Source organism: Malus sylvestris, chromosome 3 (genome assembly GCF_916048215.2).
Source record: "Malus sylvestris chromosome 3, drMalSylv7.2, whole genome shotgun sequence".
Classification (NCBI taxonomy): domain Eukaryota; kingdom Viridiplantae; phylum Streptophyta; class Magnoliopsida; order Rosales; family Rosaceae; genus Malus; species Malus sylvestris.
This window is the reverse complement of record NC_062262.1, coordinates 26,574,641-26,601,632: the sequence shown is the minus strand read 5'-3', so window position 1 is coordinate 26,601,632 and position 26,992 is coordinate 26,574,641. Positions and strand designations below refer to the sequence as shown.

Genomic DNA, 26,992 nt, shown 5'->3' with positions numbered 1-26,992 from the left:
GAGATGATAAAATAGGATTCCTCGTTCATAGATTCAATAGCTGCAGTTGGATTGGAGCGATCTATGCGAAGATGGTTTGCCAGTACGTTAAGCTGTCCAGTTGGGGGATACCAACACCATATGATCTGCATAAAACAAGCATTCCAATATTTACTCATTCCTTGGACCATTTTCTATGGTAAACTAGAGTTGCTTTGATCCGGTTTGGACACGCATATATGAACAACGTTGTAGAAACTAGAAAGGTAGTAACAAATGCATATTTCTTTTCGCACAACAAATGCATATATTTACGAATATGTGCAAATAAAAGCACAAAAATCATATATGTTAGCCTGCAACCCTGATAGGCTCAGACATATGAACATTTTGCCTGTTTTTTTGCAATGCCAACACTGCCGGTACGAGTCAGCCGCATGACAAGGGAAATGTCGAGAAGAGAAGCATGACTAGATATAAATTGCCCTCTTATTCGAGAACTCGGCTCCTTCAATCGTTGCATGGTTTCAAAGAATCCACATCTGCAATTAAGTAGAAAATTAGTAATCTGCAACGCTGCATCGAGGAAAAGTACATCCCGAGAATAAAAAACACTTGTGAAGGGGAACACGCTCGACCTTTATGCATGGTTCGAGTAATAGAAAATACGTACGGATCTTTTCATGCATGACGTATTGAAGTAGATTAACGGTGAAGAAGGAGAAGACTGAGACGCCAAAACAAAACAAAAAAATAATCAAAGAAAAAGTAAACTAGCCTAGCGGTCAACATAATTCATTAGATTTAAGGAAATTTTAACGAAAAGCCCACGGTACTGTTGATTTTAATGAAAAACCATATTTTTACACTAAAAAGTCAAACCTGGTACTATTCATTTTACCCTTTATTTTGGTCTTATCGTTAAAAGTTTTCAAACATTTTTCATTAGTTTTTCTTAGATTTAATTAACTATGTAAGATAGTCCTTGACTTTTATTAAAACAAATTGTATATGACGGTCAAGATAATTCGTTGAACTTAATCAATGCTCTAAGATAATACTCAACTTTTATTAAATTAAATGGGTATGGTACCATAGAATTCTCCACAAATAAAAATTATTCTTGTTCATATATGTATAATAAAACAATTGGAGCGTTCTTGATATGGGATCCAGAATGGTCGCACTCGAAGTAATTGCTCTAAAACGACTTGAACTTTGGCAAGTTGCCCCTAAAGACGTGATAGGTTAAAAGAATCTTATCTACGTTGCACCAAAAAGAAAATTTACAAGGCATTACTCTCTTATTTTACTGTTCTTTGAGCTTTGGCATTACATAGTTGGCAGAAAATTAAGTTTAATTTCAATTTTATGTGTGTTAAAAAAAATTAAAGTTAACATTGTAACAGTAATGTTATACAAATAAACTCTGAGCGTCTGATTCCTATATATTGAATCTGATTCCTATATATTGAAATCAAACTCCTTATCATGTAATTGCATGTATGTGATTTTTTGTAGGGGTGTGCAATTCACATACCTCTTTATAATTCTCACATATTGTTTTAATTTTCGACCGTCAGATCGGATGAATTAAAGAAGATTAAATGATAGAAATTAACAAGAAGTGTGTGAGAAGTAAAAAAGTGTGGGCTATTCACACATTCATTTTTGCAGCGACAATAAGGACTTGAACCAAAAAATCGAAATCTAACAGAGGGAATTGTTAAATACGAGAAACAGAAAGGCATTTCTGAGAATATTATTATTTGCCAACAGATCCCCATAAAATGGCATAATTTTATTAAGGAGGAATATGGCGTTGTATATTCTGCAATGCGAGCAAAGGGCAGAGTTTTCCTCTCTACCAAGTTTCTTCTTCTCTCTGAAATTACCCAATTTCATGGTGTTCTTCTTCGGTTTCTTTCCGGAACGTCGTTTCTCAATCAGGTACTCTTCAGCCTGCTCAATTCATCATTTCTGTGCAGATTTTGGTAGTACTTTGCGGATTTGCTTTTGAAATATTTGACATTTGAATTTTGTTTGGTTTCTGGGAAAATTGAAGGAAAATTAAATATCCTGATGGAATTTTGAGTCCCTGGATCCTCAGATTTCGGAAATTGAAATGTACTGATGGCTAAATTTAGCTGGGTTTAGGAATTTGAAAACGTATAACAGCAGTTATTAATAAAAACGTTTAAGCATTTGTTAGTGAAAGCTTGTTTGAAGTACATTGAATTCACATTTCTGTGTATCTTTTTTCTTCTTTGCAGGTTGGGATTGAATTGTAGGTTTTGTGGAACTTAATTGGTGTCGGTAGTTTCATTTCGAAATTTCGTTAAACATGAGTGTGGTGGGGTTTGATGTTGGAAATGAGAATTGTGTAATTGCGGTGGTGAAGCAACGGGGAGTTGATGTTTTGTTGAATGATGAATCGAAACGTGAAACCCCAGCTGTGGTTTGTTTTGGTGAGAAGCAGAGGTTTCTGGGGTCTGCTGGTGCTGCCTCTGCAATGATGAACCCGAAATCTACGGTGTCTCAGGTGAAGAGACTGATTGGTAGAAAATTTACTGAGCCTGATGTTCAACGTGACCTTCAAATTTTGCCCCTTGATACTTCTGAAGCTCCAGATGGTGGCATTTTGATTCATTTGAAGTACTTGGGGGCGACTCATACGTTTACGCCAGTTCAAGTTACAGCAATGCTTTTTGCACATTTGAAAGATCTAATAGAGAAGAATCAGGAAATGCCCATTTCAGATTGTGTGATTGGAATTCCATCGTACTTTACAGACTTGCAAAGACGTGCATATTTGGATGCTGCCACAGTTGCTGGGTTGAAGCCTTTGAGATTGATGCATGACTGTACTGCAACTGCTCTTAGTTATGGGATTTACAAAACAGATTTCTCAACTTCCGGTCCAACTTATGTGGCATTTATTGACATTGGTCAGTGTGATACACAGGTCTCTATTGCGTCATTTGATGCTGGGGAAATGAAGATACTATCTCATACTTTTGACAGAAGCTTGGGAGGGAGAGACTTTGATGAGATCTTGTTTAATCATTTTGCTGCACAGTTCAAGGAGCAGTACAGAATTGATGTTTACTCTAATGTCAAGGCAAGTATCAGGTTACGGGCAGCATGTGAGAAGCTGAAGAAAGTGTTGAGTGCGAATGCGGAGGCACCTCTTAATATTGAGTGCTTAATGGATGAAATAGATGTCAGGGGATTTATTAAAAGGGAAGACTTTGAGATGCTGGCTTCAGGTTTGTTGGAGAGGATTGGTATTCCTTGTAGCAAAGCTCTAGCTGATGCAGGTTTGACTGCTGATAAGATTCATTCTGTGGAGCTTGTCGGGTCAGGGTCTAGGATTCCAGCGGTTGCTAGAATATTAGCTTCTGTGTTCAGGAAAGAACCCGGCCGGACGCTGAATGCGAGTGAGTGTGTAGCACGTGGATGCGCTCTTCAATGTGCAATGCTCAGTCCTGTTTTTCGAGTCAGAGAATATGAGGTTTGTATTATGAAACTTTCAATTCATGGTCACAAATACAGTGCTTTACTTTCAGTTAAGAATACCATGATATATTTGTTCATATGCAATGCATCAGTAATACTATGCTTTTCTATGCAATGCCTGTATTGAACAAGAGATGAGTTTGTTCCCCTTCCCCACCACCCACCCCCTCCCCCCCCTTTCTCACCCGGTTCTTTTTTTTTTCTTTTGAAATTTGAGAGTATGACAATGCCTCTGACAAAGCTTAGGCTTAGGGACCACCTTAAAAAAGGATTAATGTTTGCTTTATAATTGATTTTTATTGGTTGAAGGTAACGCCTGCTTACTCATTCTGGAATTGATGTGCATTCCAAAAACCCCTACCTACAAAGCACAAACTTGTGGCTTTAATTGTAAAATGTAGACACATTTGTGAGACGTCTTTGCTATCTGGATAGTTGCCCACAATGCATGTAATGGTTTTCCTGGATCTATATGCAGGTTCTAGACTCAATTCCTTTCTCGGTAGCATTCTTAATAGATGAAGCTCCAATTTGCACAGGGACAAGTGGCATCCTGTTTCCAAAAGGCCAACCCATTCCAAGTGTTAAAGTACTGACGTTTCGACGAAGCAGTTTATTTCATTTGAAAGCATTCTATGCTAATCCCAGTGAAGTGCCTGCTGGCACTTCTCCTGACATTTGTTGTTTTAAGGTAATATACTATGCTCTTCATTCCCTTTCTTCCAGTGGGGTGGGAGAGGGGAATATGTGACACTAAGAATTTTATTGGTGGGGATGCATGATAAAAATGTGTAGAAAGGATGACCACATAGAGAAGTGAAGGTAAATCAAGGGCAATCATGTTACCACTGAGCACTAAGTTCAATGTCTAATCTTTGAAGCCTCTATAAGAATTTAGGATGATGTAAAATCTTCTCTGTTTTTTTTTAGTTGGACAATTTATAGAACACTTGGGGGAGACGACTCCAGTATTTGACATGTCGAACAATTAAATGTTTATGTGTGGGCATTAAAGAGAGAGAGATGTCAACAAAACCCAATTAAAAAGATTTACTATCTGCTCAATGCAAATGTCATTTAGATCCTTTTGTTTTGGCTTACCTTGCAATGAAAATACCTTTTATTTAATTGGATTACTGTTACTTCCTCAATAAGGGCTGCTGTTTATGTAGATTGGCCCTTTCCAATGCTCCCATGGCGAAAAAACAAGGGTTAAAGTTAAAGTTAAAGTTATGTTGGATCTCCACGGTGTTGTCTCTGTTGAATCAGCTATGGTAAGTAAAACTTGTTTTTTTCCTGACAATATCTACTTTGTCATTTACTGGTTTCCTAGGATCATAGTTTTGTGGTACTTATTTTTTTTTTTGGTCGAAAGTTTTGTGGTATAAATCTTATAATGGCTTTAGGTGATGGAAGATCACGGAGATGACTCTTCTACAAGGGGTCTTGCCGGTTCAAAAATGGAACCAATGGACACTGATTATGTAACTGCTTCTGGTTCTACTGAGGCAGTTGCAGATGGATTTGAAGAAAGCAGCATGCAGCACAACTCTTCACATACTGGTGTAAGTTTGTTTCCAACTTCATAAGTTACAGAAATGCACTCCCTCGTAATTTAGTTCTTATTTATTTCCTTTATTTCATGCTGGAAAAACTAGAGATAAATCCAAAATTTGAATAAATGCGATAATTCCCTTATAGTTAGTCTACAATAATCTTGTCGTTTATACTTAAGCTGCAATGCATACTGTTTTGGTTTTGCAAAGTTCCTGTCAAATTCAGTTGTTTAAAGTTTGTGGAGCAGATGTAAACTTATTGAAAGATATCCACACTTTCAGGGTGAAGCTAAAAGAAACAAAAAAGCCACCAGGCGGCTAGAGATACCTGTTAGTGAAAGTATATATGGTGGAATGACCAAGGCTGAACTTTCAGAAGCTCAAGAAAAAGAACTCCAGTTAGCTCAACAGGACAGAATTATGGAACAAACCAAAGACAAAAAGAATGCGTTGGAGTCTTACGTCTATGAGATGCGAAATAAGGTATAGCCTGTATTATCTTTCCATCATGTTTGGTTCGGCTTTGCCTGCTCAAACACTTTGCCGTGGTTTGACTTACGCCTTTTTGAAGCAGTATAAGGACATAGCACTGACATTCTACTTCTAATACCGGAATAGTTTTAATCCCCATGTGTCCTGGGAGTAAATATTACCAACTAAAAAATTTGGTTTTCATGGTGTGGGTGTGATAAAGACCGAAATGCACAATGGGGAACACTGCATCTAGTAATATTAGGATTTAAGCTTTGTGACTACTCTTTATTTTCTTTAAGCAAACAATTTTGAACTGTTCGATAGTATGGGATGATAATCAGTTCTATATATCTTTGGGCAAAAAATCAGTCCCTTATTGCTGTATCTCTGTTTGTGTCATTATCCATACCTGAGCATGTTTGACTGTGGCTTAGTCAGACTCTCGTAGATCTTTTAGTTCATGCTGCCACTTTGTGCCAGAGGCTGGCTTTTTAACATAAGGACATGCATGTGAATAGCTTCTCAACACATATCGAAGCTTTGCAAGTGATCAAGAGAGGGAGGGCATCTCCAGGAGCCTGCAGCAGACAGAGGAATGGCTTTATGATGATGGAGAAGATGAAACAGAAAATGCTTATACTTCAAAGCTGGAAGATCTTCAGAAGGTTTTCTCCACTTCTTGAAATTTGAGAATTTAAATTCCGGTTATCTTTCTCCATTCTTGATGTCTATTTGATAACTCTAGCTGGTAGATCCAATTGAGAACCGATATAAAGATGAGGAAGCAAGATTACAAGCTACAAGAGATCTGTTGAAGTGCACTGGGGATTACCGGATGGCTGTGAATTCACTTCCACCCATGGATAGAGAATCGGTATGTCAATTCAGTTAGTTACTTATGCCTCATATAAATGTGACTATTATATTTTCTTCTGCGATTGACTTTTCATGTTTCAGGTTGTTAATGAGTGCTATAAAGTGGAGCAGTGGCTTAGGGACAAAAACCAACAACAAGACTCATTGCCAAAGAATGTTGACCCAGTCTTATGGTCAAATGATATTAGGAGCAGGAATGAGGAATTGAAGTCGTAATACTCTTGCACTTCCTAGCTTCCGACTTGACTTTAATTATAATGCTCCATGTTCTTTTTAATGTTCTTAATTTTGCCAACATGGTGTGCAAAGACCTTTTAAATGTAGGACTGCAGATCATTAAGTTGTTTTGCCAAAGCAATCCTTTTTGAAAATGTATCTAACCTGGTGGTAACATCTAATATATCCCACCTTGATGGATTAAATAAGAAACAAATGATATGGGGAGTATTTATGATTGTTTGATTGGGGTAACTTGTTCCTTCATTTGCACTACACCAACTTTTATGCATTTCCCTAGTTTGCTGCTGTTTTCTCGATTCACTTAATTCCTATGGTGTTGCTGTCACATTTGGTTTTCGATCTCTAGAAACTAATCATGCTACTCTAATCATTTCAGGAGATGCAACCATGTATTCAGATCCAGGGCTCCTAATCGCGAGGACCACAAGGGCTCTAACCAACATGACACTTTCTGATCACTAGTGAGTGGAACAATGCAGGATGTGTACAAAAAATTTTATAGCCCTACTTTCTTGTTTGTTCTGACAACTGTTTCTGTTGCATTCACGGTTTTGCCTTTGAATGGATGGGCAGCAGTATACAAGAACATAATAGTCAATATCGGACTCTGATTTTTGCTTGTTCTTCTGCCGAAGACCTATGTCAATGATATTGTCTTGAGCAAACTGATGAGGTCTCATGAAGTTAGTAATACGGAGCATATATTGCCCAAGCGCTTGAAGCAGTCATTTGAACACTTTGTTGCTAACATAATCCATGGTTTTTGCTAGTCCTGAGTCCTGACCGTGTTTGCGAGTGCTTTTTGTTTCAGAGCATCAATTGTTGTGTAAGAGGTTTTCCTCAGGGACTGTTTTCCTTCTTTTGTGGGTTTTATTTTTGAGGGAAAGCAAGTATTCCGAAAGCATGAGCAGAAATATTGTCTCCCTTGTGCCCGATGAATTGCTTTGTTATGTGCATTTGTCATGTAGCAAATAAACTTCTTGTACCTTCATGATTGGAAGATTTAGGATGCTTGAATATAAACCTATTGTTACTGTGTTTGAGAAGAGGAACTTACGTATCCTGTGTTGTGTTCCCCTCTCTCCTTCTCATCACATTGCTAATCATGTGACGAAGGCCGGAGAGAGGGGTATACAACATGTGATAGGTAAGTTATTGCCGTGTTTGACAGCTTGTCATATTGAGTTGCAGCAGCCCATGGCGATCGACCAAGTCACCAAACCAAAATGGTTTGTACATAGTGAACATGTAACCGCAGACTGGGTGATCGGAGACGCTAATTGTCACATTTTTATGAGTTGAAACGATAGGTTAGAAAGTGCCTAATCCATGAGTGGCAATGGTTATCTTTTTCTTCTTCTACATATCTATGTTAATTAATATAAAAACATTTCCCTAAACATTACGGCAATAGAATTATTATTATTATTTTTTAATTTTTATTTAAAAACCAAAATGGAGGGAATCATACTCGTGACCTAGTGTAATACTGACGATTTTCCAATTTATTATCACGACCTGGACTAATCTCAATGGCTTAAATGCGAAATCTTAACAATTGGAGTTCCGTCATAGAACCAATTGGTTGTCATTAATCATTACTCGAGCGAGAGCAATGATTCAAAATGTATTATCTTAATAGCAGAAAGAAATGTAATCTACATGTAGATCCCAGGTTATGAAAACACAAATCTCTTTTTTATTTCAAGAAGTAAGTGTTAACACAAAGAGTTTATGAAGATTCTGGATAGTAAAATTATCGACAAGAAATGGCCATGACTGTCAGCCTCACCTCTCCTTGGGAACATTTTTCTTTAAAACGTCCACTTTCCTGTCGATGAAATGCACAAATGTGTGAGCTGCGTTAAGAGAAGAATGAAACGTGGAGAAGCATGGACGGGTTTATATGTACCTTCTTATACCGTCTGTAGGCTGCCGAACCACTCGATTCCTGCCCAGTTTTGCAACGATAAACCTGGCGACAAAACGAGAGCATTAGGAGAGAGATGCACACATCAATGATGTCAGAGATGCAACCATAATTAACCGTTTTCCCATCTCAAAGTTCATACTGCACATAACCCTAATTCCCAAATCACCAAAATCCATGAGTTTTGCAAAAGGGCCCCTCACCACATCAAAAACCCCATTGCATTACATCTGCAAATCTAACAAAAAATACTACTTTCTTCCAGTTACCAACTTCCTGATTACATTCCATGTTGGTTCCTTCGAAATCGATGGCGAAATGAAACAAAAAATATTTCCTTTACAATTACTCTATTCTCCTAACTCCTAAGCATCTGCAAACAATTAACGTTGTTTGCCCCAATTTTGTTTCCCAATTTTATCAAATACGGCATAAAAGATCACACATTCTCTTCCCATTTCCAGCTAACCCTAAACGAACAAAAATGATAAATCTTTATCATTACCTTGAACAAAATCTTCCCCAGACGAGAAATCTTCGATATCGTCGTTACGACACGGCGTGGGTTCGGCTTCTCAGCCTCCCCTCTCTTAAGCCGCTTGAGCGGTCGGCAGGGTCAGGACCCAGGATCTGGATCCGGGCCCGTGATTTGAGGCTCTAACTCCTCATCTACCTCAACGGGTGTATGGGCATTGGAACCCCGCGAAGAGGTTGGAGCTGCGGCGGGTGTGGAGTGGTTCGCGGCAGCTGGTTGGAGCTGCGAATCGAAACCAAGGTCGAGTCCGAGAGAGAACGACGGAGGCTCGTAGTCGGCCATGGAGAGAAATCGAGAAAATGGATTTTGGGTATGGAAAATTGGAGGGAGATGAAAAATGGGTGAGACTGGAAGAGTGGGATTTATAGGGCGGGATTTGAGTTTTGAAAAATTGTTTATCTCAAGACATGTGGTGCATGATGAAACTGTGTTTCCATTTATGGAGAGTTCTGTACGTTCTTCTTCACAGCAGTAATATACTCCTTTAGACAAGCATCCCATACTTGTTCCAATTATAATACCTTCAGTTAATAGGCCTGATCATTCAAGTGGTAACACTATGGATTCTTCGATTAATTGGCAGAATACACCATCCGGCAGTGTTCATCACAGTGGTGGTTAACTCTCTCACTTGATCCAAATAATGATTCAAATGCTGCTGCTAATTCTGATTTACCCGTTGTATCTTCAAGTCATCCTATGACAACTAGACTTAAATCTGGTGCCATCTCTAGGAAAGATTATAGTTCCTATATAGCATCTACTGCTGATTTCTCTGAGACAAATGCTAGTGAATCTGTTGATGTTGTGTTCAAGGGTTACACTGCTGTTTTGTCTATTCATGATTCTGTTGAGCCTACTACTTTTAGAACAGCAGTTGTTCATGATCACTGGAGGAATGCTATGGTACAAGAGTTCAATGCTTTGCAAAAACAGGGAACATGGGAGTTGGTTCCACCACCAATTTATAGGAATGTGATAGGAAGTAAGTGGGTTTATAAGATTAAGAAGGATCAATATGGCAAGGTTTCTAGATATAAAGCTCGCTTAGTGGCCCAAGGCTACAGTCAAGAACATGGGTTAGATTATGCTGATACACTTAGCCCTGTAGTAAGACACACAACTGTAAGACTTGTCCTTGCTCTTGCAGCGTCACAAAGGTGGAAGTTACGCCAATTAGATGTCAAAAATGCATTTCTGCATGGTGATCTTCAAGAAGAGGTGTTCATGAAGCAACCACAAGGGTTTCAAGACCCTAATCATCCTCAGTATGTTTGTAAGCTTGTTAAGTCTCTCTATGGACTTAAACAAGCTCCTAGAGCCTGAAACTTGAAATTTACCACCTATCTACCTAATTTGGGATTTGTTGTTTCTAAATCCGATCCCAGTTTGTTAGTTAAAGCTCTAGACAATGAAGTTGTGATTCTTCTCTTCTATGTCGACGACATAATTATCACTGGTTCACAACCTGGGTTAGTGCAAGAAGTGATTGATAGGCTAGGAGAGGTATTTGATATGAAGGATATGAGATTATTGACATACTTATTGGGTCTTCAGATTACTTACAAGGACAATGGGGATTTGTTCATATCTTAGTCTACGTATGTAAAAGATGTACTTCACAAGGCATCCATGGACTCATGCAAACCATGTTTCACTCCTTGCAAGCCACATACTCAGTTGTTTAAAGATGAAGGAACACTCATCTCTGACCCTACTTTATTTCGTAGTCTGGTTGGTGTCTTACAACATCTTACATTTACACGTTCTGACATAGCTTTTTGCAGTTAATTATGCTTGTCAGTTCATGTCCACTCCAACAAATTTGCATTTTTCCTTGGTGAAAAGGATTTTGCGTTATTTACAAGGCACTATGCGTTGTGGTCTCACATTTTCTGCTGCTGCTTCTATGGAGTTAACTGCTTATAGTGATGCTGATTGGGCATCAGATGTAAACACTAGAAGATCAACAACTGGCTTTGTGGTATTCTTAGGTCCCAATCCCATTTCTTGGCAGTCAGAGAAACAGAGAAGTGTTTCCAGAAGTTCAACAGAAGCAAAATATAAAGCATTGGCTAATGCTACTGCTGATGTAGCATGGATACATTTGATTCTTAAGGATCTGCATATTTTCTTGCCATCTCCTCCACTTCTCTTCTGTGATAATGTTTCGACACTTGCTTTGTGTTCTAATCTGGTTTTTCACACTCGGATAAAAAATCTTGATACAGATTTTCACTTTGTTCGTGAACGAGTTCAAAAGGGAAATTTGTTGGTTGAGTATATTTCTACAAATGATCAAGTGGCAGATGTATTGACCAAAGGTCTTCATAGTTCCTTATTTCTGCAGCATTGTTCCAATGGTAATCTCAAGCTAGGATACCCAGTTGAGATTGAGGGGGTATTAAGTGTAAGTCTCTAAATGGACAGGTGTAATGATCTTGAGTGTACATGTGTCACAATCTTGTAGCATGAGTTAATTAGAAGCCTTCTTAGTCATTAAGTTTACCTAGCTTCTATAAATAGCTAGAAGATCAACAGTTGTAACAACTTTACTGATATGAAATCAGCTCTCATTCTTTCTCTCTCTCAAATTCTTCGTGCTTCATTTTCCTTAGTTCTTAAGTTTCTGCAGTTTTGTTAATAGTTTCTTCTTCTCTCTGAAATTACCCAATTTCGTGGTGTTCTTCGGTTTCTTTCCGGAACGTCGTTTCTCAAACGGTACTGCAATCACCTTCCTCAGCCTGCTCAATTCATCATTTCTGTGCAGATTTTGGTAGTACTTTGCGGATTTGCTTTTGAAATATTTGACATTTGAATTTTGTTTGGTTTCTGGGAAAATTGAAATGTACTGATGGCTAAATTTACCTGGGTTTAGGAATTTGATAAACGTATAACAGCAGTTATTAATAAAAATGTTTAAGCATTTGTTGGTGAAAACTTGTTTGAAGTAAATTGAATTCACATTTCTGTGTATCTTTTTTCTTATTTGCAGTGTTGGGATTGAATTGTAGGTTTTGTGGAACTTAATTGGTGTCGGTAGTTTCGTTTCGAAATTTTGTTAAACATGAGTGTGGTGGGGTTTGATGTTGGAAATGAGAATTGTGTAATTGCGGTGGTGAATCAATGGGGAGTTGATGTTTTGTTGAATGATGAATCGAAACGTGAAACCCCAGCTCTGGTTTGTTTTGGTGAGAAGCAGAGGTTTCTGGGGTCTGCTGGTGCTGCCTCTGCAATGATGAACCCGAAATCTACGGTGTCTCAGGTGAAGAGACTGATGGGTAGAAAATTTACTGAGCCTGATGTTCAACGTGACCTTCGAATTTTGCCCTTTGAAACTTCTGAAGCTCCAGATGGTGGCATTTTGATTCATTTGAAGTACTTGGGCGCGACTCATACATTTACGCCAGTTCAAGTTACAGCAATGCTTTTTGCACATTTGAAAGATCTAATAGAGAAGAATCAGGAAATGCCCATTTCAGATTGTGTGATTGGAATTCCATCGTACTTTACAGACTTGCAAAGACGTGCATATTTGGATGCTGCCAAAGTTGCTGGGTTGAAGCCTTTGAGATTGATGCATGACTGTACTGCAACTGCTCATAGTTATGGAGTTTACAGAACAGATTTCTCAACTTCCGGTCCAACTTATGTGGCATTTATTGACATTGGTCACTGTGATACACAGGTCTCTATTGCGTCATTTGAGGCTTGGCAAATGAAGATACTATCTCATACTTTTGACAGAAGCTTGGGAGGGAGAGACTTCGATGAGGTCTTGTTTAATCATTTTGCCACACAGTTCAAGGAGCAGTACAGAATTGATGTGTACTCTAATGTGAAGGCAAGTATCAGGCTACGGGCAGCATGTGAGAAGCTGAAGAAAGTGTTGAGTGCGAATACGGAGGCACCTCTTAATATTGAGTGCTTAATGGATGAAAAAGATGTCAGGGGATTTATTAAAAGGGAAGACTTTGAGATGCTGGCTTCAGGTTTGTTGGAGAGAATTGGTGTTCCTTGTAGCAAAGCTCTATCTGATGCAGGTTTGACTGCTGATAAGATTCATTCTGTGGAGCTTGTCGGGTCAGGGTCTAGGATTCCAGCGGTTGCTAGAATATTAGCTTCTGTGTTCAGGAAAGAACCTGGCCGGACGCTGAATGCGAGTGAGTGTGTAGCACGTGGATGCGCTCTTCAATGTGCAATGCTCAGTCCTGTTTTTCGAGTCAGAGAACATGAGGTTTGTATTTTGAAACTTTCAATTCATGGTCACAAATACAGTGCTTTACTGTCAGTTAAGAATACCATGATATGTTTGTTCATATGCAATGCATCAGTAATACTACGCTGTTCTATGCAATGCCCCTGTATGGAACAAGAGATGCATCAGTAATGCTATGCTGTTCTATGCAATGCCCCCCCACACCACCACCCCCCCCCCCCCCTTCTTTTCCCTTCTTTCGGTTCTTTTTTTATTTTTTGAAATTTGAGAGTATGACAAAGGGTAACGACTGCTTACTCATTCTGGAATTGATGTGCATTCCAAAAACCCCTACCGACAAAGCACAAACTTGTGGCTTTAATTGTAAAATGTAGAGACACTTGTGAGACGTCTTTGCTATCTGGATAGTTGTCCACAATGTTTGTAATGGTTTTCCCGGATCTCTATGCAGGTTCAAGACTCAATTCCTTTCTCAATAGCATTCTTAATCGATGAAGCTCCAATTTGCACAGGGACAAGTGGCATCCTGTTTCCAAAAGGCCAACCCATTCCAAGTGTTAAAGAACTGATGTTTCGACGAAGCAGTTTATTTCATTTGAAAGCATTCTATGCTAATCCCAGCGAAGTGCCTGCTGGCACTTCTCCTGACATTTGTTGTTTTACTGTAATATACTATGCTCTTCATTCCCTTTTTTTCAGTGGGGTGGTAGAGGGGAATTGGTGGGGATGCATGATAAAAATGTGTAGAAAGGATGACCACATAGAGAAGTGAAAGTAAATCAAAGGCAATCATGTTACCACTGAACACTAAGTTCAATGTCTAATCTTTGAAGCCTCTATAAGAATTTAGGATGATTAAAATCTTCTGTTTTTTTTTAGTTAGACAATTTATAGAACAGTTGGGGGAGACGACTCCAGTATTTGACATGTCAAACAATTAAATGTTTATGTGTGGGCATTAGAGGGAGAGAGATGCCACCAAAACCCAATTAAAAAGATTTACTATCTGCTCAATGCAAATGTCATTTAGATCCTTTTGTTTTGGCTTACCTTGCAATGAAAATACCTTTTATTTAATTGGATTACTGTTACTTCCTCAATAAGGGCTGCTGTTTATGTAGATTGGCCCTTTCCAATGCTCCCATGGCGAAAAAACAAGGGTTAAAGTTAAAGTTATGTTAGATCTCCACGGTGTTGTCTCTGTTGAATCAGCTATGGTAAGTAAAACCTTTTTTTTTCCTGACAATATCTACTTTGTCATTTACTGATTTCCTAGGATCATAGTTTTGTGGTACTTTTTTTTTTGGTCGAAAGTTTTGTTGTATAAATCTTATAATGGCTTTAGGTGATGGAAGATCACGGAGATGACTCTTCTACAGGGGGTCTTGCCGGTTCAAAAATGGAACCAATGGACACTGATTATGTAACTGCTTCTGGTTCTACTGAGGCAGTTGCAGATGGATTTGAAGAAGGCAGTATGCAGCACAACTCTTCACATACTGGTGTAAGTTTGTTTCCAACTTCTTAAGTTACAGAAATGCACTCCCTCGTAATTTAGTTCTTATTTATGTTCTTTATTTCATGCTGGAAAAACTAGAGATAAATCCAAATTTTGAATAAATGTGATAATTCCCTTATAGTTAATCTACAGTAATCTTGTCGTTTATACTTAATCTACAGTAATCTTGTCGTTTATACTTAATCTGCAATGCATACTATTTTGGTTTTGCAAAGTTCCTGTCAAATTCAGTTGTGTTTAAAGTTTGTGGAGCAGATGTAAACTTATTGAAAGATATCCAAATTTTCAGGGTGAGGCTAAAAGAAACAAAAAAGCCACCAGGACGCTAGAGATACCTGTTAGTGAAAGTATATATGGTGGAATGACCAAGGCTGAACTTTCAGAAGCTCAAGAAAAAGAACTCCAGTTAGCTCAACAGGACAAAATTATGGAACAAACTAAAGACAAAAAGAATGCGTTGGAGTCTTACGTCTATGAGATGCAAAATAAGGTATAGCCTGTATTATCTTTCCATCATGTTTGCTTCGGCTTTGCCTGCTCAATCACTTTGCCGTGGTTTGACTTACGCCTTTTTGAAGCAGTATAAGGACATAGCACTGACATTCTTCTTGTAATACCGGAATAGTTTTAATCCCCATGTGGCCTGGGAGTAAATATTAGCAACTCAAAGATTTGGTTTTCATGGTGTGGGTGTGATAAAGACCGAAATGCACAATGGGGAACACTGCATCTAGTAATATTTTCTTTAAGCAAACAATTTTGAACTGTTCTATAGTATGGGATGATAATCAGTTCTATATATCTTTGGGCAAAAAATCAGTCCCTTATTGTTGTATCTCTGTTTGTGCCATTATTCATACCTGAACATGTTTGACCGTAGCTTAGTCAGACTCTCGTAGATCTTTTAGTTCATGCTGCCACTTTTTGCCAGAGGCTGGCTTTTTAACATAAGGACATGCATGTGAACAGCTTCTCAACACATATCGAAGCTTTGCAAGTTATCAAGAGATGGAGGGCATCTCCAGGAGCCTGCAGCAGACAGAGGAATGGCTTTATGATGATGGAGAAGATGAAACAGAAAATGCTTATACTTCAAAGCTGGAAGATCTTCAGAAGGTTTTCTCCACTTCTTGAAATTTGAGAATTTAAATTCCGGTTATCTTTCTCCATTCTTGATGTCTATTTGATAACTGTAGCTGGTAAATCCAATTGAGAACCGATATAAAGACAAGGAAGCAAGATTGCAAGCTACAAGAGATCTATTAAAGTGCATTGGGGATTACCGGATGGCTGCGAATTCAGTTAGTTACTTATGCCTCATATAAATGTGACTATTATATTTTCTTCTGCGTTTGACTTTTCATGTTTCAGGTTTTTAATGAGTGCTATAAAGTGGAGCTGTGGCTTAGGGAGAAAAACCAACAACAAGACTCGTTGCCAAAGAATGTTGACCCAGTCTTATGGTCAAATGATATTAAGAGCAGGAATGAGGAATTGAAGTCGTAATACTCTTGCACTTCCTAGTTTCTGACTTGACTTTAATTATAATGCTCCATGTTCGTTGTAATGTTCTTAATTTTGTCAACATGTTATGTGAAGACCTTTTAAATGTAGGACTGCAAGATCAATAAGTTGTTTGGCCAAATCAATCTTTTCTGAAAATGTATCTAACCTGGTGGTAGCATCGAATATATCCTCAGCTTGATGGGTTAAATAAGAAACAAATGATATGGGGAGTATTTATGATTGTTTGATTGGGGTAACTTGTTCCTTCATTTGCACTACAGCAACTTTTACGCATTTCCCTAGTTTGCTGCTGGTTTCTCAATTCACTTGATTCCTACGGTGTTGTTGCTGTTACATTTGGTTTTCAATCTCTAGAAACTAATCATGCTGCTCTAATCATTTCAGGAGATGCAACCATGTATTCAGATCCAGGGCTCAATGATATTGTCTTGAGCAAACTGATGAGGTCTCATGAAGTTAGTAATACGGAGCATATATTGCCCAAGCGCTTGCAGCAGTCAGTTGAACACTTTGTTGCTAACACAATCCATGATTTTTGCTTGTCCTGAATCCTGACCGTGTTTGCGAGTGCTTTTTGTTTTAGAGCATCAAATGTTGTATAAGAGGTTTTCTTCAGGGACTGTTTTCCTTTTATTTTTGTGGGTTTTATTTTTGAGGGAAAGCAAGTATTCCGAAAGCAAGAGCAGAAATATTGTTTGTCTCCCTTGTGCCCGATGAATTGCTTTGTTATGTGCATTTGTCATGCAGCAAATAAACTGCTTGTAACTTCATGATTGGAAGATTTAGGATGCTTGAATATAAGCCTATTGTTACTGTGTTTGAGAAGAGGAACTTACGTATCGTGTTGTATTCTCCTCTCTCCCTCTCATCACATCACTAATCATGTGACGAAGTCGAGAGAGGGGTATACAATATGTGATAGGTAAGTTATTGCCATGTTTGACAGCTTGTCATATTGAGTTGCAGCAGCCCATGGCAATCGATTAAGTCACCGAAATGGTTCATACGTAGTAAACATGTAACCGCGGACTTGGTGATTGAAGACGCTAATAGTCACATTTTATGAGCTGAAAAGGTTGGTTAGAAAGCGCCTATTCCATGAGCGGAAATGGTTCACTCTTTTTCTTCTTCTACACATCTATGTTAATTAATATAAAAACATTTCCCTAAACATTATGGCAATAGAATTATTATTATTATTATTTTTTAATTTTAAAACCAAAATGGAGGGAATCATACTCGTGACCTAGTGTAATCCTAACGATTTTCCAATTCATTATCACGACCTAGACTAATCTCAATGGCTTAACTGTGAAATCTTAACAATTAGAGTTCCATCATAGAACCAAGTGGTTGTAATTAATCATTACTCGAGCATGAGCAATGATTCAAAATATATTATCTTAATAGCATAAAGAAATGTAATCTACATGTAGATCCCAGGTTATGAAAACACAAATCTATTGGTGTATTAATGTATTTGCTGTGATGGTTTTATTATATGTAGGTTGTAAGATTTAATGTGAGCCTTTGGATCTTATTCCATATAGCATCTAGATTAGATTGTAATGAGTCATAGCTCATGATAAGTGTAAGCATCTTACATGATGACTTGATGATGGATGGTTGTGATAAATTTGTAATGATGTGAGAGAGTGAGGTTGTTACTCCTCTAACGGTCCCCTAACGGTAATATATGCTCTCCGAGCTTCTTGCTTGGTAGAGTGGAATCCAATGAACCTTGAAGCTTCCATGGCTCTCTAATTTCTTTCTCTCTGTACATTTCTGTTTTCACTATTCCATTGAAGAAACTCAATCCAGAAATCAAACACTATCATGGTATCAGAGCCAGGTTCGAGCTTGATCTGGGTGTGAAACTATGACGTGGTTGATAGCAAAAGAACTCGGAGGAGAATCGGGTTTTGCTGCAACTGAAGAAAGCTCTGAAAATTTCTGGGTTACTCGATAACAAGTCTAATATGGCTAGATCGAGTGGTGCTGATCTTCGAGCACCGGTTTTCAATGGAGAAAACTTTGATTTCTGGCAGATAAAGATGAAGACCATATTCAGATCTCACGATTTGTGGGATATGGTTGAGATAGGGTACAGTCCTCCGGCGAAAAGAGAAGAATAGCTCACTGCAATTGAGCTTAAGCTTCTGAAGGAGAACACAATCAAAGATTCTAAGACTCTTGACATCATTCAAGGAGCTGTGTCAGATGAGATTTTCTCAAGGATCACCATACTAGAAATGGCAAAGGAGGACTGGGATATACTGAAGCAAGATTTTATTGGAGATAAACAGGTAAGAGCTATGAAACTTCAAAGTTTAAAGCGTGATTTTGAATATACTCGGATAGGTGAGCATGAAGCATTCTCTGTGTATCTTGTGCAATTACTTGATCTTATTACACAAATGAAAAGTTATGGTAAAGATATTGGAAATCAAATAATCGTGCAAAAGTTATTAATTAGCCTCCCTAAATCCTATGATAGTATTGTAGTTGTGATTGAAAATACTAGGGATTTGGAGACTATTGATGTGAAGGATGTAATTGCTACTCTAAAAGAGTATAAACAACGAATTGAGAGGCATTCTGAAAACAGTATTGAAAAAGCTTTTGCTAGCTTAAGTATAGCTTCCAGGAAGAACAATTATAATGCCAACCAAAACTTCAAACCCACAAAGAATCAGAAGACAAAGGGTAAGAAGTGGGATAACAACCTGTGCACCAGCAAGGGAAATTTGTTGGACCTTCTAATGGAGCCAAGAACCCTTGCAAATACTGTGACAAATTACATTTTGGAGAGTGTTGGTTCAAGGGGAAACCAAGGTGTCATAACTGTGATAAGCCAAGGCATTTTGCCAAGGATTGTAGGTCTAAGAAAGCTACTCAACATGCAAATTATGTTGGTCAAGTGGAGAATAATCCAACTATGTTCTGTGTGTATGAAAACTGCTGTGAATAAGGGTGAAGACATTTGGTATGTTGACGGTGGTTGTAGTAACCACATGACAGGGATAGAAGATCTATTGGTGAATATAGATAGGAATGTCACTGCCAAAGTTAAGATGGGCATAGGGCAATTGGTTGATGTGGTTAGAAATGGTGATTTATTGGTTGAAACTAAGCAAGGCAAAAGGTACATAAGGGAGATAATTTAGTACCTGGTTTGAAAGAGAATTTGCTGAGTGTAGGAAAAATGATGGAGCATGGGTACTACCTTGTATTTGGAGGAATTGAAGTCAGAATCTATGATGATTTCACATGCTCTAATCTAGTTGTTAAGATCCCAATGAAAGGAAATCGAAGCTTTCCCTTTAAGTTGCAACCAAGAATCCAAATTGTCATAAGAGCTAGTGTTGGGCAAGCTGCTGAGATATGGCATAGAAGGCTAGGGCATTTGAATATGAATGCTCTAATGCAACTACAAGAGTATGATATGGTAATTGGATTGCCTGAGCTAAAAATGAACACCACAGTGTGTGAGGGATGTGCACTTGGCAAGCATTCCAGAGATGTTTTTCCCAAAGAAACCAAGTGGAAAGCTACTTTACCATTGGAGTTGATTCACACTGATATATGTGGACCAATGCAAACACCTACCAAAGCTGGAAACAAGTACTTTATCACCTTCACAAATGATTGTACCAGAATGCGATGGGTTTATTTTCTAAAGAGTAAATCTGAGGCATTTGGTGTGTTCAAGAAATTCAAAGCAACTGTTGAACTACAAAGTGGGTACAAATAAAAGAAATTAAGAAGTGACAGGAGGAGAGTACACTTCCCTTGAATTTTCTCAGTTTTGTGAAGATCTAGGTTTGGAAAGACAGCTCACAGTGGCCTATTCTCCACAACAAAATGGTGTTGCAGAGAGGAGAAATAAGACCATTGTAGAAATGGCTAAATGCATGATGTTGGAGAAAGGTATTCCATTTGAGTTTTGGGCAGAAACAGTTAACATTACAGTCTACATTCTTAATAGATGCCCTACCAAAGCTCTGAATAAGAAGACTCCATTTGAAGCATATAATGGAAGGAATCCTGGAGTGAAACACTTAAGAGTGTTTGGATCCCTCTATGCTATGCACAAGTTCCATCACAGATGAGACAGAAACTAGATGCAACAAGTGTCAATTGTATTTTTCTTGGTTATGGAACCTATGAAAAGGGTTACAGGTTGTATAATCCTAAAACCAAGAAAATCGTCATCTCTAGAGATTTGATTTTTTATGAGAACTCTTATTGGGACTTGAAGTCTTGTGCAGGGAAGAATATGTCGATTGCAATAGCTAATGGAGTGCATGAAAATGAAGGGAGCAATGTTGAGAGTGAAGAGAGTGATAAAGATGTGGAGTGCTCAGAGGTATTGCAGGAGCAACATGATCAAATTATTACTTCTTCTTCAAGTCAAGGGGAACAAGTGAACCACACTGGTCCACAAGAGTATGATCATACTCCTCTCAGGTTCAGGAGCTTGAATGAAGTATATGAAAGGTGCAATTTTTGTATAATAAAGCCTGAGTGTTTTGAAAAGGCATCAGGGGATGAAGCTTGGAGAAAAGCTATGTCTACAGAGATTGAAATGAAAAGAATGACACATGGGAGCTAGTTAATAGACCATTTGATAAACCAGTAATTGGTGTCAAATGGGTCTATAAGACAACTTAATCTGGATGGCTCAATGCAGAAGAACAAGGCAAGGTTAGTGGTAAAGGGCTACTCTCAGAAGCCTGGGGTTGACTTCAATGAGACCTTTGCACCAATGGTAAGGCTTGATACCATTAGAACTTTAATTGCACTGGTAGCTTAAAAGGAATGAAGATTGTTCCAATTGGATGTCGAATCTGCATTTCTAAATGGTACACTGCATGAGGAAGTATATGTTGATCAACTACAGGGATTTGAAGTCACAGGGCAAGAAGACAAAGTTTACAGACTGAAAAAGGCCTTATATGGTTTGAAACAAGCTCCCAGAGCTTGGTATGATGAAATAGATACATACTTCAACAAGTCTGGGTTTAAGAAAAGTCAAAGTGAAGCTACTTTGTATACTAAATTCAATGATGCAGGTGTGCTTATTATGTCTCTGTATGTAGGTGACATTATCTACACAAGGAGTTTTGATGAAATGATTCAAGAGTTTAAGATGGATATGATGAAACATTATGAGATATCAAACTTGGGATTGCTACATCATTTCCTTGGTTTAGGCATACTTCAAACTGATAAGGGCATATTTATCCATTAGAAGAAATATGCCAAGTCCTTACTTGAGAAGTTTGGTTTAAAGGACTGTAAAGCTGTGAAGACTCCACTTGCAATCAATGAGAAGCTATTTAAGGTTGATGAAAGTGAAGATGTTAATGAGGGTTTGTATAGAAAAATGGTTGGTAGTTTGTTATACCTAACAACTACTAGACTAGATTTGATGTATGCATCATGTTTATTGGCAATATTTATGCATAAGTCTACTAGGAAGCACATGGGGACAACTAAAAAGGTCTTGAGATATGTCTAAGGGACATTGGATTTTAGAATTAAGTATGTGAAGGGTAAAGAAGTTGTGTTGATAGGCTACTGTGATAGTGACTGGGCATGAAGCTTGGATGATATGAAGAGTACTTCGGGCTATGTATTCAACTTTGGCCCAGGGATATTTTCTTGGGCTTCTGTCAAGCAATGCAGTGTGGCTTTATCCACTGCAGAAGCTAAATATATAAATGCTGCAGAAGCTACAACACAGGCAATATGGCTGAAGTTTGTGTTATCTGACTTTGGAGAACAAGTGAAGGCTGCACCTTTGCTATGTGACAATACCTCTGCCATAGCCATGTCCAAGAATCCAGTTTTCCACCAGAAAACCAAACATATCAATATAAGGTATCACTTCATAAGGGATGCAATTTGGGATGGCACAATTGAATTGAAGTATTGCAGTATAGAAGAGCAATTGGCAGAAATTTTTACCAAGGCTCTACCTAAGGATCGGTTTGGGTATTTGAGAGCTGCACTTGGAATGAAATCAGCAAAACATTTTGAAAAAAGTATTGGTGTATAAATGTATTTGCTGTGATGGTTTTATTATATGCAAGTTGTAAGATTTAATGTGAGCCTTTGGATCATATTCCATATGGCATCTAGATTAGATTGTAATGAGTTATAGCTCATGACAAGTATAAGCATCTTACATGATGACTTAAGAATGGATGGTTATGATTGATTTGTAATGATGTGAGAGAGTACGGTTGTTACTCACTCCTCTAACGGTAATATATGCTCTCCGAGCTTCTTGCTTGGTAGAGTGGAATCCAATGAACCTTGAAGCTTCCATGGCTCTCTAATTTCTCTCTCTGTACATTTCTGTTTTCCCTATTCCATTGAAGAAACTCAATCCAGAAATCAAACACTATCAAAATCTCTTTTTTATTTCATGAAATAAGCGTTCACACAAAGATTTTATGAAGATTCCAGATAGTAAAATTATCGACAAGAAATGGTACAGAAAAACTTTTGGTACATGGCCATTAACCGTCAGCCTCACCTCTTCTTGGGAACATTTTTCTTTTTTGGTTTTGGTTTTGCTTTCTTGGCTTGCACAGAACGTCCACTTTCCTGTCGATGAAATGTATAAATGTGTGAGCTGCATTAAGAGAAGAATGAAACGTGGAGAAGCATGGACGGATTTATATGTACCTTCTTATACTGTTTGTAGGCTGCCGAACCACTCAATTCCTGCCCAGTTTTGCAACGATAAACCTGGCGACAAAAACAAGAGCATTACATAAATGAAAGGAGAGAGAAGCACACATCAATAATGTCAGAGACGCAACAAACAGTTTGTAACTAAAATGCCAAGTCAATTATATCCACGTGACTGCGGATAAGAATGCCTACATAAGGGTCATACGAAATTTCACCAGCAATATCAAATTCTGGTTTCCTAGTTCCATGAGAAAGCTTCAAGCGGAAACCCAAATTATGCATTGACACTAGCAATTAATGATATCCTTCAAATCTGGAAATGTGATAACCAAAGCATCAACCGATATCATTCACCTTCTTCAGTAAAGCAATAATAAGAAAATGTAGGACTTTAGCAGTGTTGCTTTGGAAGATTGTAAACATAATTGCATATGTTTTAACAATCCAGAGTCAATTTTTAGAACCTCAATGACCTCTGAATTGAAATTAACAAAAGATCCATAAAAATCAAATCAGCAATAAGCAGTGTAACATACCTTCCTTCCACCAGGGCCGGTATACCAATAACCAGCAGCTTGCCCACTTCCACCAAACGCATCCCATTGACTAGAAGGTTGTGCATTTGCTTGAACCCGCTTTGTACTGACGCAGCTTCTGGGTTCCACCCAGTTTCCAGAAGCATGCTCGACTGTTCCAACATTGGATTTTACTGACTTAATTCTTCCCTTTTTTGAGCTTTTATTGACACTAACTTTCTGTGCTAGTCTACCATCTTTTGGGTTCACCCAGCTTCCAGAAGCATCTTCAACATTTGGTACGTTTGATTTATTTCTTTGCCTATTAGAGGTTTTTTCAAGGTCAATCTTCTGACTCACTCTCTGTTTTGAAGCATCTCCATTGTTAAACTGACCCCTGAAGTGACAAAGACAAACATATCATGACATAACTAAAAAGAAAGTTAAAAAAAAACTAGAAACAACTGAAAAAGAAGTGCTCACATGTAATCAATTACTGATGCACCACTCTGCTGATTTCCTCTGATGTTAACGAGTGGGAAAAAATTGGGCAAGCGATTGCAGACTAATTTCCGAATCTTTGGATCATCATGAAAAAAGTAACGATGAGCAGGTGGAAGGGGATCAGCCGTATTCCAGAGTTGTTCAAAATCTTGGCCACCAGGCATTGTTTCATGAAAATTCTCATTGGTATGTAAACATGAAACCCTCTCAAATTTCTGAGCAGACTTATCCTTCGCAGATCGCAAGTACTCCTGACATACCTCATCTAAAGCAGGTGTTGGAATGCTAAACTTCTTGATCGGACTGAAATCTTTCCATAAATCCACATCATCCACATCTACAGGCATACTCATAGAAGATTTCTTCTTTGTTTCACTAGTAGTTGCAGCATGGGCAGAACTATACTTTTGCTTCTTTGAGGATGCATCAACATCACAAGTACCCCTGCTCACACTTTCACTGGGTGAAGGATCATCAGAATCGGAATCAATTAATTGGAACCTTCGAAGAGGACTGGCAGTTAACTTCGGAAACATGAATCCTTTGTGGCTTTCCTCCAAACTCACAGAAGCTGAGACATCTGAAACTGGTTTCCTTTTCCTTCCCATGATATGGCAGGATGATTGAGAGGTTAAAACCCCACTTCCACGTAATGGGACCTTTGAACTACTAGATACAGTATGGTATTGTGTTGACGAATGCACATCTGCTATAAATTTAGCAACCGTTAACCTTAATACATTTTCTATGAAGCAGATACACCACACACACACACACACACACACACACGAGAGAGAGAGAGAGAGAGAGAGAAAGCTCAAAACCTCGATATGAATCGGATTAAAGATTATGCACAAAGTTGGACCTTCCTGGCAAAATATCCAAGAAGGAAACTATTACGCTACTAAACCAACACTCCTAATAGCACTACATGAGAATCAAAACACCCAATATCTTCTGAAGCAAATCCTAAAGCAGCCTAGCAGCAGCAACAACAATAAAACAACCAAAGAAAAAGCCCAGGTTTACATTGCCAAACACAGAACTTAACCAACTATGCCAAAGATTGTTCAATGTGTTTGCTTGTGCTTCTTACAAACAACTTACAATGAACACTATTTACCAACCCACAGGTTTAACTAAACCCTATTTATGCCGCTACCCCGAAAATGCATTTCAATTTCAACCATAATTAACCATTTTCCCATCTCAAAGTTCATACTGCACATAACCCTAATTCCCAAATCACCAAAAACCATAAGTTTTGCAAAAAGGCCCCTCACCACATCAAAAAACCCATTACATTACATCTGCAAATCTAACAAAAAATACTACTTTCTTGCAGATAACAACTTCCTAATTACATTCCATGTTTGTTCCTTCGAAACCGATAGCGAAATGAAACAAAAAATATTTCCTTTACAATTACTTCATTCTCCTAAGCATCTGCAAACAATTAACATTATTTCCCCAATTTTCTTTCCTAATTTTATCAAATACTGCATAAAAGATCACACATTTATTCTCTTCCCATTTCCAGCTAACCCTAAACAAACAAAAATGATAAATCTTTATCATTACCTTGAACAAAATCTTCCCCAGACGAGAAATCTTCGATATCGTCGTCAACATTACGACACGGCGTAGCCGGCGTAGATTCCCGCTTCTCAGCCACCCCTCTCTTGAGCCGCTTGAGCGGTCGGCCGGGTCGGGACCCAGGATCTGGATCCGGGCCCGTGATTTGAGGCTCTAACTCCTCATCTACCTCAACGGGTGTATGTGCATTGGAACCCCGCGAAGAGTTTGGAGCTGCGGCGGGTGTGGAGTGGTTCGCGGCAGCTGGTTGGAGCTGCGAATCGAAACCAAGGTCGAGTCCGAGAGAGAACGACGGAGGCTCGTAGTCGGCCATGGAGAGAAATCGAGAAAATGGATTTTGGGTATTGAAAATTGAAGGGAGATGGAAAATGGGTGAGACTGGCAGACTGGGATTTATAGGGCGGGATTTGAATTTGGAAAAATTGGAGGGATTCCGAAATGAAATTTCCTTTTTTGGGTTTTTATGTTTTATTTTTGGCAGCGGCGTGATGGGGAAGAATCCGAAGATGTGCTCTTTCATCCCTTTGGGCTCTCACCGAGTCCTTTGAATATATATTTGGGTTAACTGTATTTATATTTTTTATTTTTTGGTCACTATGGGCTCTAAATATGTCGCGTGAGACAATAAAATGAGTCACGAGATTTCAAAGTTTTTATATTGCATGCATTATGAAGTTTTGAATCGAACGCAATTGTGTTTGTATGTTTTCTCTTGCAACCAACTTAAATGTTCCGAAAACATACAAAAAAATCTTACGGAATTTCTTCCTCACATTGATCGAAGTAGATGTGGTGAGTGGTGACCATAAATTATTGGAAGATAAATTTATTTGCTGGAACAGAGAGGGTGGTTTAATACATATTGGCTGATCGGTTTACTTTCAGGATGTTTTATGGCTGATATCATTACTTTAGTTATGTAATTTTCATTTTTATGTGATTTTAATTCAGTTTTATGTCGATTAATCATATTGTCTTTCAATTTCTAAATGTAAGTTACAAAATGGTTATAAAAACCATTTCTTTTTGTAAGATGAGGGAGTTGAACGTTTTTGTTGGTGAATGAAATATTCAGAGAGATTTCTATCTCATATTTGTGCCTTTCTCTTTGTAAGAGTCTGCTGCTTTATTCTTTCTAGTATCTACGTTGTAGGCTGGTATTAAAACCAAAATTTATAGGGTTTTCAGGCCTCTCCTCGCACTAGGAGATAGTGGACCCTACCTATAAATCCTATATGTCATTTTATTTTGTTTTTATCTGCTGCGCCCTGCATCAGAGCCGTACCAAGTCCAAT

General features: G+C 38.3%; 2 protein-coding genes across 16 annotated transcripts; one reads left to right on the top strand and one right to left on the bottom strand.

Moving 5' to 3' along the window:
• The first annotated feature begins 1,781 nt into the window (after positions 1-1,781).
• LOC126614339 (heat shock 70 kDa protein 16-like) lies at positions 1,782-17,175 on the top strand. 10 transcript variants are annotated; one of them, XM_050281938.1, is made up of 11 exons: positions 1,782-1,929; positions 2,253-3,493; positions 3,977-4,189; positions 4,671-4,772; positions 4,905-5,063; positions 5,337-5,537; positions 6,047-6,193; positions 6,274-6,402; positions 6,486-6,616; positions 7,021-7,105; positions 7,221-7,667. In XM_050281938.1, exons 2-10 carry the CDS (start codon positions 2,324-2,326, stop codon positions 7,097-7,099), a joined length of 2,331 nt encoding a protein of 776 aa, XP_050137895.1. In that variant the 5' UTR covers positions 1,782-1,929; positions 2,253-2,323; the 3' UTR covers positions 7,100-7,105; positions 7,221-7,667. The 10 variants fall into 10 exon arrangements, with proteins under 10 accessions (XP_050137895.1, XP_050137894.1, XP_050137896.1 ...); XM_050281937.1 differs by having other exon boundaries at positions 7,218-7,667; XM_050281942.1 differs by lacking the exons at positions 2,253-3,493; positions 3,977-4,189; positions 4,671-4,772; ... (5 more) ...; positions 7,021-7,105; positions 7,221-7,667 and adding exons at positions 11,828-11,885; positions 12,105-13,346; positions 13,780-13,992; ... (5 more) ...; positions 16,219-16,349; positions 16,759-17,175 and having other exon boundaries at positions 1,799-1,925.
• On the bottom strand, positions 8,321-26,250 carry LOC126614340 (uncharacterized). 6 transcript variants are annotated; one of them, XR_007620346.1, is made up of 6 exons: positions 25,683-26,248; positions 24,081-24,810; positions 23,619-23,994; positions 23,275-23,395; positions 23,074-23,136; positions 22,835-22,992 (listed from the first exon to the last, which is right to left on the bottom strand). XR_007620346.1 is itself a non-coding variant. In XM_050281948.1 (5 exons), exons 1-5 carry the CDS (start codon positions 26,215-26,217, stop codon positions 8,401-8,403), a joined length of 1,779 nt encoding a protein of 592 aa, XP_050137905.1. In that variant the 5' UTR covers positions 26,218-26,250; the 3' UTR covers positions 8,321-8,400. The 6 variants fall into 6 exon arrangements, 4 of the variants coding, with proteins under 4 accessions (XP_050137905.1, XP_050137904.1, XP_050137903.1 ...); XR_007620347.1 differs by having other exon boundaries at positions 23,298-23,395; XM_050281948.1 differs by lacking the exons at positions 22,835-22,992; positions 23,074-23,136; positions 23,275-23,395 and adding exons at positions 8,321-8,475; positions 8,557-8,619 and having other exon boundaries at positions 25,683-26,250.
• Positions 26,251-26,992: the final 742 nt, after the last annotated feature.